The 18348-nt window shown below is 35.3% G+C and overlaps 1 protein-coding gene and 1 long non-coding RNA gene across 21 annotated transcripts in view; one reads left to right on the top strand and one right to left on the bottom strand.

The window, feature by feature from the left end:
- Positions 1-15656, bottom strand: part of LOC137747328 (putative disease resistance protein RGA3) — a 93485-nt gene extending 77829 nt beyond the window's left edge. The window contains exons 1-9 of one of the 9 annotated variants that reach the window (XM_068487422.1): positions 14302-15656; positions 10033-12374; positions 9771-9938; positions 8482-8659; positions 7955-8378; positions 7439-7565; positions 7232-7354; positions 6887-7123; positions 6678-6809 (exon numbers count right to left, since the gene is read on the bottom strand). In XM_068487422.1, coding sequence (XP_068343523.1) covers positions 9929-9938; positions 10033-12374; positions 14302-15582 — 3633 coding nt within the window. In that variant the 5' untranslated portion in view covers positions 15583-15656 and the 3' untranslated portion in view covers positions 6678-6809; positions 6887-7123; positions 7232-7354; ... (2 more) ...; positions 8482-8659; positions 9771-9928. Of the gene's footprint in view, positions 1-6677; positions 7124-7231; positions 7360-7438; positions 7566-7954; positions 8379-8481; positions 8660-8772; positions 8804-9105; positions 9395-9472; positions 9590-9770; positions 9939-10032; positions 12375-14301 lie in introns of those variants that run through there. The other 8 variants (XM_068487424.1, XM_068487423.1, XM_068487421.1 and 5 more) reach the window with 8 other exon arrangements.
- LOC137747340 (uncharacterized) lies at positions 128-4839 on the top strand. Of its 12 annotated transcripts, XR_011069958.1 has the most exons (12): positions 135-366; positions 1000-1097; positions 1208-1251; positions 1369-1450; positions 1549-1705; positions 2057-2139; positions 2346-2406; positions 2560-2623; positions 3182-3213; positions 3819-3881; positions 4220-4286; positions 4687-4839. It is a non-coding gene; the product is annotated as an uncharacterized lncRNA (long non-coding RNA). The 12 variants fall into 12 exon arrangements; XR_011069956.1 differs by having other exon boundaries at positions 128-366; positions 2350-2406; positions 2560-3213; XR_011069950.1 differs by having other exon boundaries at positions 129-366; positions 2560-3213.
- Positions 15657-18348: the final 2692 nt, after the last annotated feature.

The following is an 18348-nucleotide window of genomic DNA, read 5'->3' on the forward strand; positions in this document are numbered from 1 at the left end:
TATATATACTAAAAGCCGGTGGAAAAGCATTGTTCATTAACAGTGCCGTTCCGGTTTCGTCCCTCATTTTCTTCATGGTTCTTCGGTTTTGGTGGGATTGTGCAGTAAATTGTCCATTTTGCCCTTCATGATACGTGCTGCGCGTGCGTGGATATCGGCTTATCTAGGAAAGATGCTGAAGCATCTTTTATTTCTCTCTTTCCTCTTCTTTTCTTCTCTCTGCTTTTCCGTCTCTCTTTGTGTTTGTCTGTGTTTCTGTGTGTCTCACTGTTTTCATCGCGATCCGATCGTTTAGAAGGGTGGTTGGACTGTTTTTTTTCCGCTGTTTTCGGCGGAGGAATCGCAACGGTTTGGCTGCTTTGGTCGGTAAGAAAAATTTTCAATTGGTTGTTGTAAAATTCGATTCTTGCTAAGTGTTCTCTTTATTTTTTTTGCTGATTTGCATGTGGATCTTTTGTCTGATTTCGTTTTTGGCTGCCGCAAACCTATATCTTCCAATTTTAGGGTTTTGTTGTGGGAGTTTGCAAACGCTTTCTGGATCAGGAATATAACTTATCTTTAAGCGTTTGTTTTTAATAATTTTTGCGTTTTAACTAAAATTGAAAGATTGTCGAGGAATGGATATGGCTACGGTTATATTATTTATCTTTAACCTTTTTATAATATTTTTTGTGTTTTAATTAAAATTTAAAAATTGTTGAGGAAGGGATATGGCTGCTGTTTAAGGTTTTGACTAATTAATTTTATTGTTGTTCAACTTTTTTTTTTTGGCAAATTTTTGGGTTTGGTTGTTCTGATTATCTGTGGTTTGATTTTTGTCCGGAATTTAAAAGAAGAAAAATGGCCATGATTAACTTTGGGTTTTCTTTGTCTGTTCTGCATTTTAAAGTTTGAATTATGGATTTTTTTTGTATGTCAATCCTTAAATGATCTCTGTATGGATTTTTTTGGTGTTTCGGCATATGCCCTTATTGGAATTTTGTGATTTGAGAATTGTAGAAGTTAGTAGCAATTCAAAACCCGTTAAATGGGATGAGAATTAGAGTGATTTGAAATCGGCGAGCAAGGAATTGCAAGTGGTAGTGATACTGATAATGGTGAGGATAGTATGATGATAACACAAATTCGCTATTTTGCACATAGTTGTGAAGATTGCTGTCTTTTTTTGTTCTTCATTTTGATTTTTCATTTTTGTATTTTTGAACAGGTGGTGTTTTGGTTTTTCATTCCTTCTCATCACTTCTACAAGAGGTTAGTTTTCTTTTCTTCATTTAAAGAGTGTTTAAAGAAAAGTTGTATGTAATTGATTTTCTGCTATAATATTTTAAAATTCCTTATTTATATATATATATAACATGGATTGCTCAGGTTAGGTAGCAGAGGATGGAGGTGAGGAATCCAATTTGGAAAGATGTGCTGAGAGGTTTACAAAACACCTTTGAAGCTGTGGGTGAGGATTGTTCTGTTTAAAAGTAGGAATTTTTTAATTTTTCGTGGAATCGATGTTTTGTTATGACAATTTATAATGGATTGCTTGGACAAGTACAGGGTGTTTGGGATTGAAAAGTTGGGAGAGGCCACAGATGGGTTCAGAGAGAGTAGATTGATTAAAGGGTCTGTGTATAAAGGTTTCATTAATGGAGATTTCTATGCCATCAAGAAGATGAAGTGGAACGCGTGTGAGGAGCTCAAGATCTTATAAAAGGTAGTTTCACCTTCTTCTTCTTCTTTTTTCCCTGTGTGTTTGTTTTTTAACTTTTGGGTATTTGGTAAAGCTTTCATCTTTTGCGTAGTACACCATTTGTGGACTTAATTTTGGCTATTTGATAATTTCCTTTCCAAAATTCTGATTATGTTTATAGTTCAGTCAGTCATTACATTCTTTATAAGTACACCAAATTCACATTGTATTTCAATAAATTTTAAACGCTTTGTCTACACTCTTAAAAGTTTTTACTTACAAATGTGTTGGTATTTGTAATTACTGAATCAAATGATCACCATTCCATTTAGCAGAAAAAAAAAGTCCAACATTAATTATTCTTATCATTCACAGATGTGTGTTTCTCAAGCTTTGTTCTATGCAAATTTAAATGTACTTGACACTCACTTCAGGATCATTGGCATTGATCAAATAAGGTGACCAAATTCTTATTATTGGCCATTCAATACCTTTTCTCTTTGCTAAATTTTTTTTCACCCCTCTTAGAACTTATTAACTTTGATATGCTTCAAATTATTCCTTGCTATAGAACCCACCTCAACTGCTTTCAAAATAATCAGATGCTCTTTTACATAATTATTGATTTTTCACAAGAAATTGATTTATTTATTTTTATATTTAGGCAGGCAAGAGAAAAGGGATTGACAAAGCAGAAAGTTTTAGAGAAAGTTAGAAAGTGTCAGGTAATAATTGTGAATGTATTTTGGGTTATTCTTCTTTTCATAGGCTCAAAATGCAGTGCTTATTTTGTGGTTGATAATTTTTCTGAAAGGTATTAAGATAGCTTCTTTTGTCAAATTTTCCTTCCTTTTTGGTTAATGGTGGGAATAATACAGGTAAAAAAAAACTGCATGTTTCAAAGGAAAAAATACACTAGCGCACACTTGGAAATATCTGGAGGTATTGGCAAATCTCACTTTGTATATAAATGCTTCACAATTCATGGAAAACCACATGACTCCTGAAAATGATAGTAGCAAATAAGATGTATTGAGACTAATATTTTAATAACATGTTTCTTAGGGTGTAAGAGTTATGCCAGTATGTGTAGTTTACCTTGGGTGTGGGTTGATGGTTGTACACATGTTACATTTGTGTTACAATACTTAAAAATAACACCTTATTTCGTGGATGAATTTATTTCTACTCTTCATTTAGGCATTGAACCTGATACAATCTTAACATATTGATAGACTAGAAGTAGATATCTGTTTTGTATTCTCCACACTTCTGTCTAACTTCTTCTTGAGTGATAGTTTAGTTAATTTCTTATTACTTTCTTGCACGTTACATATGGCTCATATGAAGTAAGAGTTTCTGGTGATAGGAATTATCGGGTATCTGCAATAATGAGAATGCAAAGTAATAGGTTTGTCATTTTTTATTTATATTAATTTCTTATTGTTTTGTAGATTAATAATTATGCATCTGATTATATTTTATTGTGTTAATGTATAGCAAAATAGAGTGAGAGTGAAGAATGAATAAGGGTAAGATTTTCAAACTATCCAAGGGCTTTAGTATAATAAAATGTCTCGACAATTTTACCTTATTTTTTCCTATTTACTTTTAAAAAAATTTAGCCTCTCAAATCCATTTTGTGCATTAGTTTTAAATTTTCACTTTAATCTCATTAGTTTGATTCTAATTCAATAAATTTATGTAACATACAGTTTTCTATTAGAAAAATAATTGACCTTTGAATAGAAGACGTTGTCTTGCTTGATATTACTAGACTAGCAGGTCAAAAGATCAACCTTTTCCTATCTCTAAATGTTGATTCCTCTCTATTCAACAGAGTAATTCCTTTTTATTTTCAAGCCTTGAATTTTATAAACTATTACATTTTAAAAGTGTAAGTTGATGATTACATCTGTCCATTTCTTGAAAAAAATTAAATTATCAGATGATGTCTCATGATACCAACTCCCCTTACTAGGGCATTATGAATCCAGTCGAATGTAACCTTCTCATTCCCTTTTCCCAACATTTAGAATAATTTTTTTATCATGCATATTACCGTTCTTCATTCTAGATTTGATTCGTTTAGTATTAAAGCTGATGCAACGATTAATATCTCATTGTACCACTGCAGCTATTACCACAGTTGTCACAATTGCAGACATTCTCAAAAACAATAGATTTGCTGTTGAGAAAAGTAAGACATCTGCTTTTATTTTCCTCCTTTCAAAATGAGACAATCAAATTAATAAGTGTGGAATATCATGTTTATGACATCTTACTTATTAAGAAAAAACTTTACATGTGCAATTATTAAAAAATATCTAATTGCATAACAATTAGTTTTTTGGGCTAGGGTTTTTGAGTTATTTCACGATCCTCTCTCTCCTCTTTATTTTTTTTTTAATTACATGTAATAGTTTATGGTCAATGTGATTCCGTATCTATTTGATTAATTATATTCTTAGATTATGTAGGAAGAGTAGCAAGTAGCAATGATGATGCTTTTTAAGTCAGTTACTCTTCTTATTACAGACAAAGTCATTCGGATAATAGCCTTGCATATAACATCCTTTCAGAAGCAATCCATATGTCCATATTGGTAAGCATCGTTTTCCTATTTTTCTTTTATTATATATTTTCAAAGTGTAGTATTTTGACCAATAATTTGTTATTACAAGGGATTTAGATTTTTTATACGTAAACAATTTTTTTGAAGTGTTAATTAAAATGGTTAATTGATGGGTATTACTTACCTATGCATATTCTTGCTTAGTATTTACTATGCACATGCATATTCATGTTATACTAAGTATAATGTTCACTGTCATTCACTTAATCACCGGATATTTAAAAATATTTTTTTCTTTCAATTTTTTCTTGCTGAAGTGTTAAGCAATATAAACTAATACAAATTTGGTTTTTTCATTGTTAATCTACTCATGCTAGGGATAATTTGAGCTTTTACAGTCTTTTGAACATTTTTCATATTTAACTTGCAGGATCAATGTCACTATACACTTTTCTGCAACTGTTTGTTCTGTCTTTCTCCCTTCCTTTGTGTAATTTTAGTCAATTGAACTACTCTTTTTAACTTAAGATTGAACTGAAGTGCTAAGAACTTAGTTAAATAAAAGTTTACATTGGTTTGATGACATTTAGGTGTTCAGTGTTAGGTGCATGATTATTAGCTCCACGACCATTAGATACATGATCTTTCATATGTTTTTACTATAACATATCATAATCCCGCAGCATCGCGCGGGTAGCACTTTCTAGTGGCTACTAGTTGGTGTTTTAATTACAAATGCATGAAACCTGCGTGCTTCCTCAAACACCAACATTGACCATTCTCTCTTTCTCATTAAAATAAAAAAAAAAAAAAAAAGTTTTAACGAAGTACTTCCGGTACTGTTCATTTTTAACGAAAAATCACCTTTTTACCCTTTCTTGGTACTATTCACTACATCTTTATTTGTTATTTTTCATTAAAACTAAAGTTTTTTTTTTTTTTGAACAACTAAAGTTTTTTTTTTTTTGAACTTTTCATTAATTTTCTTTTAATAAAATAAAATAAATAAATATAGCGTCAGTCATACAAAGTCAAGCTTTCTAAACCTCTTTTATGGACAGATACAGATTTTATGGTTCGAAGCTCAACCAACAGGTAATTTGGACCACTTAAATTGAATCCGATAGTACTAATTAACTCATATGCTGCCTCCCTTTACATAATCTAAAGACTTCAACGTCTCTTTCACACAAAGGGCCCAAATTTTCTGATCCTTAAGTTCTGGACACTAATGTCAGGAGGGGATCCAAATTCCTCTTTATTATCCATCTGTCAAATTTTCAACTGTTTGCTTTAGCTTGTTGTCCTAGTTTCTCTCTTCCTCATCCTCCTTTAGCTAGCTTTTGGAGTCCGGCATCCGAATCACATGTCCATGCGGTCCTAGACACATTAAAGCTTACCTACTCCATATATAATGACTCCACTCCCCTCTTCCAACACCTCCAGGCTTCAGACAAAAGAATTTCTAGGTTCTTGTGTCTGAAACCCCAGCTAAGTTTAATCGAGCAGGGGTGGGACCATAATTTGGTGTATTGTAGGCCTCACAATCAGGAAGATATAGTGCTTTTTTAGTGTCCAAGCCATAGGGATCAGGTGGTCCGGTTGCTTTAAACTAGAATTTTATCCTCAATTTGACAAATTAACAATGGCTAATTGGCTATGCCTTTCCCTCTGTATGTTGTTAATAGTGTCGATATTGTTCCATTACATCGATTGAAGAAAACCCCACATCAGGAATAATATGTATTAACAAAATATGATTCTTTATTTGAGAATTTATTTGAGAATCATAGCCGTTGGATGAGTTTACGATAGATAAATACCACAAAGTATAGATAGTCAAAAGTTCAAACATTATTGACGGATGGCGAATGTGAATGATAATTCAAGAGTAGTGAGAACGATGATTGGTATTAAGTCTTTGGTCACTATTATCTTGAAAGTTGATGACCAAAATGACAACTGCCTCCCCTTCTTTTGGCTGCAACAGCAGAACTAGGATGCTTACCTGGAATATGAACATCTGGAAATTACTCCAGGTGAACTCTGGTATGGTGAACTCGTAACACGAGCTTCTTCATTTGAGCATGGAGCTCTTTCTCGATGCCTAGATGTGCGCCTCCATTTCCAAACACTCTTTTAACGCACAGCACAAAAGTCTCTGCTGAGAGGTGGAAGTTGTGCATGCAATTGCTGTCTCTAATGGTTTCCAGAACGAATTCACATCAAACTCTCCTCAAATCCTTCGATCTCAAATCCCCGTTCTGGAACTCAGGAATCAGGATTCACCGACTCCACTATGTAGAGAAGATCATCATTTTCTATGAGCTTCTATCTGCATTTGCAGCCATTGACGTGACACTCCAATATTTTGAAACCCTCTGATGGAGGACAATGCTTATAAAATATAGAACTACATACCTGAGAGAGATTCTTTTAGGTTTCCTTTAGGCATGTACTCATATATAATATAAGTACCAAGTAGTCGGTTTCATCACAGTATCCAATAAATGAGGCCAAGTTTCTATGATGTATTCTCATCAGGAGCTCAACCTGCAGCGACAAGGAACTCATCAATCTCTAACCAACGAGACAAGGCACTTGCAATTCCAAGGAATTAAAATCCTAACTGTCAAAACTCTGTTTGGAACTCCCTAGCTCCTTCAGTTGACGATGGAGAAAGTATTTTAACCGCAACTTGAGTGCCATCTTCCAAGTAGCCATGGTATACAATCCCAAATCCTCCTTTCCCAATTTCAGTTTGAAAATTTTCGGTGATTTCTAAAACCTTGTCACAAGTAAACTGGGATTTCATTGATGCTACAGGTGTGCTACAGGTGTTTTGTTATGTTTTTCTCCATCTGCAGCTTAAGTACAAAAAGTTATGAGTTCAGACTAACTGGATAGGAATACCACTACACCATAGTAGCAGCGCCGTTTCTAACTAAATAAGCATCAAGGGTATAAAATGGTACCTGGTTTTCTTATTCTTCTCAGCTTCCAGACCAGTAAGAGCACTATAACTTGAAGGAGGGCCATTGTTGAAAGTAATGATCCAAGTATTGGAACAACAATGTTCTTCTTGCACTTGCTTGAATCTGAGCTAAAAAGAACTTATCAGCAGATAGAAAATATAAATCTAAAGGATGCAATACCATTCGCTTTCGTTAAAGAATGCTAACCTATTCAGCACTCTCCATGAACGAAACTTGCACAGAGCAGTAGGACGAGGAAACCAGTTGAGATCTTCATCTCACTGTCTCATTGCAGCCCGTGAACTACCTGGTATTTAAAATGTGTGACAATGTCCTGACAAAAAAAACAGAAAAACGTATGACAGTGTGGATTTGTAACCTCATGCTGCACAACTTGCACAGTACATACATGATCCTTATTACATGGGGATGCTTAGTCTACATCAATCAATGGATCATGCAATGTTCATACTAAGAGAGCAATTTGGTCAAGCCAACGTATTTTTTAGTCAAAGCATGTAAAACATTGTTCCTATTAGGGTTATGTGGTGTGATACAAGTCAGGGAGACAACCTGAAGTATTAAACAAAAGTGATTAAGTCGATGACAATATAGATGCATACTTGTATTTAGCCTACACTGATTCACTGCACAACAGATCCCAACCCCATTTTTAACCCACCAAGTTTTGAACATGGGATGAATGAGAGAGTTTGTAGCTACCTAGCATGCTGCTGTCATGGAAACTGCATTTGTGGAATCTGAACATCTGGAAATCACTCTAGGTGAACTCTGGTATGGTGAGACCATAACAAGAGTTTCTTCATTTGAGCCTGGAGTTCTTTCTCGATGCTTAGACACCTCCATTCCATACATTTTGTTAGTTGGCACAGCACAAAACCAACCATGGTGGCTCTAAGTTGGGAGGTGGAAGTTGTGCATGCCATTGGTGTCTTTATTGATTTCCCGACCGAATTCACATCGAACTCTCCTTGAATCCTTCGATCCAAATTAGTTGTTAAATCACCATTCTGGAACTCAGGATTCACCCACTCCACGATGTGGACAAGATCATCACTTTCTATGATTGCAGCCTTGCAGGTTGGCCAGTAAAACTCTACAATTCAACCTTTGATAATTATAGTACCTGCAGACAATAAAAAGTAATCATAAATAAACCACTCACTGTTCATACATTTGTATTTATAACATGATAAAAAATCTAATAGAACATGGAAATTTGAACATACTCGTGATCAAGATAACCCGCTCTGCCCATGACCGATGTCACTACACAAGTCCCATTATCACTGGAAAAAACCACGGATAGACCGAAACCTGCTATTTTCGAGTCCAAGTTTTCGTTGTACTATGCTTGCTCTCCTCTCTTAATGCAATTCTCCTATTGGATTCCCTTCTTAAGTGTAGCTGAAATACAAATCCAATTTATCTGTGATTACCGTATTCTAGATAACTCGACATGATTTTATTCAAGGATGAAAGATTGAAGAAAGAAGGTGCACATTGACTAAACAGATTACCTTACACAAAATTGGTCTCATAAAAATGTATCTGCACCATAACACCATGTGGAACATGTCTTAGAACATATTCGAATGCACATTGGACGTTATAACATATACAGAATGACCACGGATTCGTAAACAGTTGCAAATGTACTTCTATTCACTCATATTTAAGGACTAAAAAGCTTAATTTCCACAAAAGTCTAAAGTGCTGTTCCAAAAAGATTGTGAAAGCAAAGAAATTAATGTTCTTCCACGAGGCTAGAAAGTGTGATTTTGCAAACTAAATGCAACTAAGACAAGAGAACAGAACCAATCACGAATTACTGTTTCGGGAAAGAAACCTACACTTGACTGTCAGAAATTGGGCCAGTCGAGCAGATTGCTTCTTTTAATTTAGAACACAACAGTAAAATTTGGACTGGCTTTCCTACTGTCGACAGATACTTCAGGTTCCCACAACAGTGCGTAGATAGATCGTTGACACATGAAAGGTTCCGTCATCACTCTGGTAAGACCCTTCTGAATCATCCAGTGCCATTGTTGATGGTAATGATCCAAGTATTGGAACAACAATATTCTTCTTGAGCTATTTTTTGCATCTAAGTTTCCGTTGTTCTGCACTTGCTCTCCTTTCATAAAATCCAATTTATCTGTGATTAATGTATTCTAGATAACTTGACATGGTTTTATTTAAGGATGAAAGCTTTGAACAAAGAAGTTACATGTTGACTAAACAGATTACCTTCCATAAAATTGGTCTAATAAAACTGTGTAAGTTGAGAGGACGTGCACACAGTGAGAAGAAACACAACCTTGTACAAAAGTATATCTGCACCATAACAAGTAACAACCATGCGCAACATGCCTTAGAACATATTTGAACATTATAACATATACAGAAGAACCGCACACTCGTAAACAGTTGCAAAAAAAATTAATGTTCTTCCACGAGGCTAAAAGACAAGAGAAGAGAACAAATCATGAATTGCTGTTTCGGGAAAGAAACCTACACTTGACTCTGGGAAATGCCAGAAATTTTACGCAACAGTAAAATTTGGATTGGCTTCCCAAGTGCCGATAGATACTTGAGATTCCCACAACGGTGAATAGATAGATGGTCGATTCATGACAGGTTCCGTCATCACTCTGGTAAGAGCCTTTTGAATCATCAATAAATACTGCAGAAAACGAGAGTGAACGAAGAATTTTGAACAAAATATACATGGATAATTGATTGGAGATAAAAATAAGGGCTCCAAAAATAAAAATTACCCCCGAAATGGAATGCGAGAAATCTTTGGCCATTCTGGGCCGCTGTCCATGACGCATCTTTCTGCCAGTTGGGGACATGAATAAATCACTAGGGTCTGCAATTTGGTTAGGCGTTGCATAGCTTCGACCGTAGGCAGATGCATCAGGTTCTCACATTGCCGAATTGCCAACTTAGTAAGAGATGTAAGGTTGCCCAACCACTCTGGAAGAGCCTCCAGACCATCGAATTTCCAAATTTCCAACATAGTTAGAGAAGCAGAGTGTTGAATTTGCTGAGGCAGAGACTTGAGCTTGGACCACCCGTACAATCTTAATTCATTCGATGGGACCTGAAAATCTGGAAAAGAATCGAGCTCCTCGTAGAATGGACCGAGAGACAACTTTTCCAAACGAGATAGAGAGTGCAGCCCCTTGGGCAAATATTGTAATTTCCCACAATAAGATAAATCTAAAGAGGAAAGAGATTGTAAGCTGGACACATTGTGATCCGCCAGAGATATCAAATTGTCGCAGAAGTCGACCCTTAATTCAGTGAGGGACGTGAGGTTGTCCAAACTGGGAATAGCCTCTAGATTAGGGCAATTGCTGACACTCAAATGGGTAAGAGATGTGCAGGATGCAAGCCCACTCGGTTGACTTATTAATCCATCCCAGTCCCAAATAATCAACTTGGTGAGGGACGTGAGGTTGTCTAAACTGGGAATAGCCTCTAGATTAGGGCAATCGCTAATTACCATATGCTCAAGAGAGACGGGGGTTTGTAGCCCATGACCCGACAAAGTCCTCAAATTTCGACAATTATAAATATCCAGTGTGCGAAGACTAGTACAAGAATGGAGCCCACTCAGTATACTTGTGAATCCATCGCAGTCTTCAATTCTCAATTCACGGAGGGATGTGCAACCGTTTAAAGACAAGTCCCCCTCGAGAGTAGTGCACCTCTTAATAACCAAATCACGGAGTGAGGGCAGACTCTGAATTGAAGTGCATCTTAGCTTTGGGCAACCAACTATTTTCAACTCCTGAAGAGATTGGGATGGTGAAATTTGGAAGGATTCTAGATTGCCGCAATCATCAATGTTCACCGTCTCAAGCGAGGGGCAATATTCTAACCCACAACACAAGCTCAACAATTTCTGACAGCTCCTAATTATCAAATGACGGAGATTGGTTACTCGACAATTTCTCGTCATCCAAGATGCAAATTTAGTACCCTTGAATTCCTCAATCGTCAAGCTTTCTAAGTTGGGGTGCGGTTGAAGTCCTTCAAGAATATCCTCGTCAAGAAAATTGCCATTTCTTTCTTCCCCCCATTTTAATATCAATTTTCGTAGGTTTGCCTTTTCCACTAATTTTGATTTCATTGCTTCTTCCTTGTCCCTCACAAATTCCAATGATCCAATAACTAATTTCCCTTTCAGTTCATTTAACCCACCTAGCTCATCAAGTCTATGACGCCTTGCTCTATCCAATTTAAAAGAAGGTAGCGTTTGCAGATGAGTCAATCTTGTCATCCCAAATGGAACTTCCACATCCTTGAAATCAACATGTCTTAAGTTGATCAAATTTTCCATTTCCTTAGGAAACGTTTCAAGCATGTATGTACACATTTTTAACGTCTGAAGATTACAGAGCTTGCCAATAGATTTGGGGAGTTCTTTTATTCCTGTCCGAGAAATGTTAAGATACCTCAAGCGTTTCAACTTTCCAATTGAATTGGGCAACTCCTCAATTTTGGCATCGAATAAATTCAACATCCGTAAACCCTTAAACCTTTGAAAGGTGTTACTAGGGACCTTGCAATCAACAAACAGCGACCGCAATCTCTCAACACTCCCTTTTGGAATTCTTTCAATTGTAGTGGAAGAAATATGCGCAACATGCTGAATCTCAATTTCATCATCATCCATCTGATCCAAGTCTCGTGTCAAGCTTTCAGATTTGAATGCTTTTTCTGCAAGATCATGCACCAGATCGTGCATCTTGCATTTCGTAATAATGTCGTACTTATCTTCTCTAGCATCTTGAAATAAGGAGTTTTGCAATAGAATATTAAAATAGTCATTGCCTATATCCTCCATACTTATGTTGGGAGAAGAATGGAGATATCCTTGAGCCATCCAGAGCTGGACCAAGTCATCTTTTTCAATTTCAAAATCTTTCACAAACATTGAGCAATATGCAAAACATTGCTTCAATGATGACGGTGTTAAATTATCAAAACTCAACTTCAAGACCGACATGATTTTCTGATCTTCATTTGGTAATTCCCATATATTACTTTCTAGAATTGACGACCATTCATGCCTACTATTTTTAGAACGCATTAGGCTTCCTAAAACCTGTTGATACATAAGTTAGTTAGTTTCTATATATTTTATAATATAAAAAGGTGATCAGCAAAATAACAATCCCAAATTATAGCTTCATTGAATTTTGAATAGAGTGATGAGCAAAACAAAGATGCATTAAACTCAACTTCGTTTTGTATCGATCAGAATTGCAAGATTGCTCTCCAATATTTTTGCTTGTTAGAAGAGAAATACCAAGGAGACTTGCGAGCCAAGTAAGAATTAGTCTTGGAATTAAACTCAAAGATACTTGGTTAGATCATTTGAATATAAGTGTTAATTTAGTACTTATGATAACCGAGTAATTGAACAATTTGTAACAATGCACTAGGAAGGTAGTATTTTGAAGGAGCGTTTTGATCCACATTTTTTATAGCGAACTATAAAGAAACATTAAATTTACACAGCTGCGTGGTGAGCATAGAGCGAACTATTATTTCGCCTTTTACTAAAGAAACACTAAATTTGATCCAACAGTTATACAATTTCAGATTTGGGTGATCTTTTGTAGAGATGATATTTGAGGAAAGACATAAAAATAGACGGTTAAATCGTTGAAATATACAAACATATATATATATATATATATATATATATATTATAAACAAATTGATCCTTTAAAAGCTCATTATTATGTTTTTCATGCAATTTTCTTTTTAAAATGTTCGGCCAAAATTAAATATACCAAGTTAAGGTTTTTTATAAAGGCGATTCTGTTGATTATTTAATTGTACTTATATTAGCAAACTAAAACGTTTTAAGTTCAACTCATATGAATGAGGATAACGTTTTGAATTTGTTTGAGTTTGAAATCATACTCAAACATGACCTAGCCCAATTCCCGTTAAGAGTAGAATAGTAAAAATCATAGTCATACATTACCCTAATTCTGCAAACTAATCCTTTATGGAGAAAGCCACCAATCTATGTCTTCGATTGGCGACCCATTTTTGTGTGTAATTAATGTCTCATATTACAAACTTATTTCTGAACTACTCCTTAATCGTTTAATACCTATTTTAGGTAAACGTATTTGACAAAACCAAGATGTTTTTTTTTCCCATTCAATTGATTAATTCAATATGGGATATCAGAGTAATGCTAGAGAGACCAACTACTTCAATCATATTCATAGACCACATGATGTGTTAGTTGATGGTTGGACTCATTATTCAAATCATTAAAGAAAGAATCCAACTATCAATCACTACATCATGCGGTCTACAAAATATGGTTTCCCTACTCCCTGCTAGCATAAAATTGCAAAGAGAAACTTGACATGAAAAACAATTTGGGTCATAATCGTTATCAATTAGCATCATCTTTCTCTATGATTAAAACAATTAGGCTTTAATGACACTTGGATTAAATCTTATTGGGTTTGAGAGTCCTGTTTTCCTAGACTTCAATGACTAAGAAAATGATTGTCACTCACCGTTAGAACTTTAATCCAATGGTAGAGGAAAAATACAGCAAAAAATTTAAATGAGCACCAACCATTAGATTAAGATCGAATGGTGGGTGATCATCATTTTCTTGGTAATTGTATTATAGGAGAACAATTCTGTTGGGTTTGATAGGGTTTCTTCTGTTTGTGTAGTTAATTTGCTATTCAATCGTATTGACCTCAAACCTCTGTGGCTAAAAGAAATAGAGGATTCAAAGCCGAGTCTATGTTTTCTCCTTTAAGAAAATTTAGAGTAATACTGTTGATGTAATCAAATTTACTCCCTTATTTGTATAGTTTATACTTTAACATTAGTTTATACGACTTTATGCATAACATTTGTTTATATATAACATTTTTTTATATAGCATTCTTTTATTCGTCGTCTTCATCCATTTTTTTATATATTTATGTTACTAAAATAAAAAACCAAATAAAAGATAGCAAGGGGGAATATGACAATAGACATACCTTTGCCACCAATGGTACACCGGCACACTTTTCAGCTATCGCCCTTCCAATGCCCTCTTGATCTGAATCTAGAGAACGAGCATTACCATTTCGTAATGCTTCACCCTTTAATATGGACCAGCAATCCTCCTTTGACAGGAGCTCCAAATCACACTTCGGCATTGTCCCCGTGGTTGATGCAACCATAGCACTGCGGGTTGTAACGATGGCAATGCTTCCGGGACCAGAATTGAGCATCGACAAACAATCCGTAAAACTGCTCCATAAATCCTCATCTTCATTCCAAACATCATCGAGTATCAGCATATATCTCTTCCCTGTCAACCTTTCTTTGAGGTTATTCAGCAATGCTTCCTGACTTGTAAATCCTGTCCTGTTCGAGTTAAGGGATTCTAACATCCGATTTAGAATCGAATTAACGTCAAAAGGGTTGGATACACACACCCACATTTTTTCCTGGAAATGTCCACCAATGGCATCATCGTTGAATATTGATTTTGCCAAAGTCGTCTTTCCGAGTCCTCCCATTCCCACAATGGCCTTAACTGAGAGGTACTCTTCCTGATTCTTGGACTCGATCAAGGTTGCAATGATATTCGACACAGTCTTCTCCCTTCCAATGATCTTCTCATCCTGACGGAAGCTTGAGACGGTTTCTCTGTTCCTCATAATTGGAGGAGGGGTTTGATCTACTCTCCTTGCAACCAAGTGAATCCGAGATGCATCACCCTTGAGAACCGCCAGTGACGCGTTGATGTTCTTAATCTTGTGTGCCATCTTTTGACGAAATAAAATGGGATTGGAGAGCGAAAAGAAGTTAAGTACCTTCTTCTTCATGTGGTTTTGAATTTCTGCTTTACGACGGAGAACTTCGTAGTTGATGTCCGCCAAGACGTCATCGGCATCATGAGCTACGTCTTTCAGTTTCTTGACCCAGTTTCTGACTGCCACGCCCCGATCATGTGGTTGGTGGGCAACATCGCCTAAGTACTCTTCAATTTCCTCTAACGATACAGCAAGCTCAGTTGCTTCTTTTTTGAATCCTCGGAAAAGACCGATTTCTTGAGCAGCAACTGAACCGACCGACTTCAGTATTCCCTCCACCGGGTAAGTGATGATACCTTGTAGCACATCCATACTCGTGCGACAAAGGGAGATTAGAGAGTAGTAGAAGGCAGAGAACTGGGAGAAAGCCAAGGAAGGACACAAGAAGAGCGAATAAGATGAATGAAAGGCACAATAATTCAAGAAAATGTGGTTTGGTTTGAACAATATTTTCATACAACAATATATTTACATTAAATTGAGATAAAATGGACAAGAATGCTCTTCGGATCCCTATTTAGGAACTTCCACCACTATCTCAGAGTGCTTATTTAAAGATTTTAAAGAAATATTCGGATCTTTGAAAGAATATTGTTTTTTATGAAAAGTTCTTATAGTGTAATTTTCAGATTAATATAAAAACAAAAATATTGAAAAATTATTATTCATGTATGGAAAAACTAAAAAAATATCTCTACCTTAGCTTTTCAACAATTAAAAAAAAAAATTACGTGAAAAACCAAAATGAAAATTTCACGTGGGTGGGATCAACAAACAAGGTAAATGAAAAACTAGCTGGTGTGGGTCCCTTTTCTGCACAAAATCAACAGAGGCGCACTATACAATTTTCACATTTAAGATTTTTTTTTTTTTTTTGAAGTATTTAGCGAGATTTTATATATTGAAATACCTGTCGACAAAAAAAAAATATTGGAATATTTTAAAGACTTTAATTTCGACTCTTAAAAAACTTTTTGCCTTCATATTTAGAGATTGTACTATTATAAATATTTTGTTTAGGCTCTCCATTGGAGAGAGTCTAACATGACAAAAAAAGTGACTTTTGGTTTCTGGCTTTTAACTTTGAACTTTTGGTTTTAGTTTTTCAATATTTTCACGTAGAAATAGCATTATTAATATGGGAGCACAACAAATATATATGAACCTACAGAGAAATTAAAGAAAAACAGAGATGTTTGGTCTGCCATATGTACATTGACATGTTTGGCTTCTAGCATTGGAAAGAAAGAAATTGTGTATACTTGAATTATAAATTGCATTTTCCATCCAAATTAAGTATTTAAAATTATTGCCGACAAGAGGAGTTTTGTGATTAGTCGCCTGCAGGTACGCGTAAACTCATATTTACTATTCACAAAATGTCATTATCGTTTTTGAGTGCATACGTACGATCCACCCGTCCATTCTTGCTTTGTAAATATTATAAACATAAATCACCCCTATGAACGCATACGCCATGACAATTCTTTTTTTTTAATAATTTATTTTATTTTTGCTTCTTTGATTGTGTTTTATTAAAATGTTAAAAAAGAAAGAGTATTAAAGATAGAAAGACAGCACGAAATTAATTTTAATTCGCTTGTTGTCAATATCAATTTACGTCCATTGAAATCGACATTATCAAAGAAAATTTTGACATGGGGTCGATTTATAACCAAAGACAAAATGAATATATAATTAAAATGTTATTATTGGTGTGTGTGATTGACAATGAGCATCGGAGGAAGAGATTGAGTAATTATGTAATATGATTGTGATATCACAGCAAATTCAAACAAAATCACTAATAAATTCGATTTAGTAGTTGGCAGTTGGCTATGGTGGGTGCGCCCATGGTTTCAAGTCTAATTTGCATTTTTTTTATTACTAGTTGGCACGGTCACATGCATGACATGAATGGTGGTAACCACTTATTTGTCTTTTGATTGATGCAGATCCGGATTAAAAAAAAATGGTCCTTCTAATTAGCATATTTTATTACTAGTTGTGTTGATCACTGATTGTTTGCCTATTTGTAAGGTTCATGAGTGTTGGAAGAGAAAACCGAACACAAGATTTCAGTTGTAAGTACTAAATGTATGCTCTTAACCACTAGAGTTATAAGTTTCTTTTGCACTCAATGTTCGACTCTCGTTCTTTCTAACCATGAATTGTGTGGACCGTTGGATCTGATGGAGAAATGGACACCTTAGCATCTTCGAAGCGAAACATGCTATTTACTCCTCAAGAGGCTATTTTTCATGCCGACCTTACATGCAGATCAAATATAGTACGTTGGATCTAATTTGAACTACCGAAATCAAAACAAGTTTGGGGTGAAACCAGCTCACAATAAAACAAAGCTCATTGGTGGAACAGGGTCCGAAAAACCCGTATAATTCATGCGCACAACTCGAATATCTCATCCTTTCTTTCCATTTTTTTTTTTTGTTTTTTTTTTTTTTTTCCGCAATGGATTTGGAATTCTCCATGACTGATGTCACCACATGAGTCTCATTATCACCGGAAAAAACCATGAAAATACTGAAATCTGCTATTTTCGCGTCCAAGTTTTCGTTGCACTGGGATTGCTCTCCGCTCTTAATCCAATTCTCTTACTGGATTCCCTTCTTAAGTGAGCTGAAATACTAATCAAATTTATCTGTGATTAACTTATTCTAGAAAACTCGACATGATTTTATTCAAGGATGAAAGATTGAAGAAAAAAGTTACATATTGACTAAACAGATTACCTTCCACAAAATTGGTCTCATAAAACTGTGTTATTTGAGAGAACCTGGACACAGAGAAGAAACACAGCCTTCTACAAAAGTGTATCTGCACCATAACAACCATGCGCAACACGCCTTAGAACATATTCGAATGCACGTTGAATGTTGCAAGTTATACAGAATGGCCACGGACTGTAAACACTTGCAATTTTACTTCCAATTACACATAAAGGACTAAAAGCTTAATTTCCACAAAAGCCTTAAGTCCTGTTCCAAAAAATATTATGAAAGCAAAATAATTAATGTTCTTCCACAAGGCTAGATAGTCTATGATTTTGCAAACCAAATGGAACTAAGGAACAGATCATGAATTACTGTTCCGGGAAAGAAACCTACACTTGACTGTCGGAAATGTGTGAAATCTTGGGCCAGTCGGGCAGGTTGCATCTTTCTTTATTCAGATTCGTACAAGTCCCGATTGAACTAAACA

Source organism: Pyrus communis, chromosome 10 (assembly GCF_963583255.1).
Source record: "Pyrus communis chromosome 10, drPyrComm1.1, whole genome shotgun sequence".
NCBI lineage: Eukaryota > Viridiplantae > Streptophyta > Magnoliopsida > Rosales > Rosaceae > Pyrus > Pyrus communis.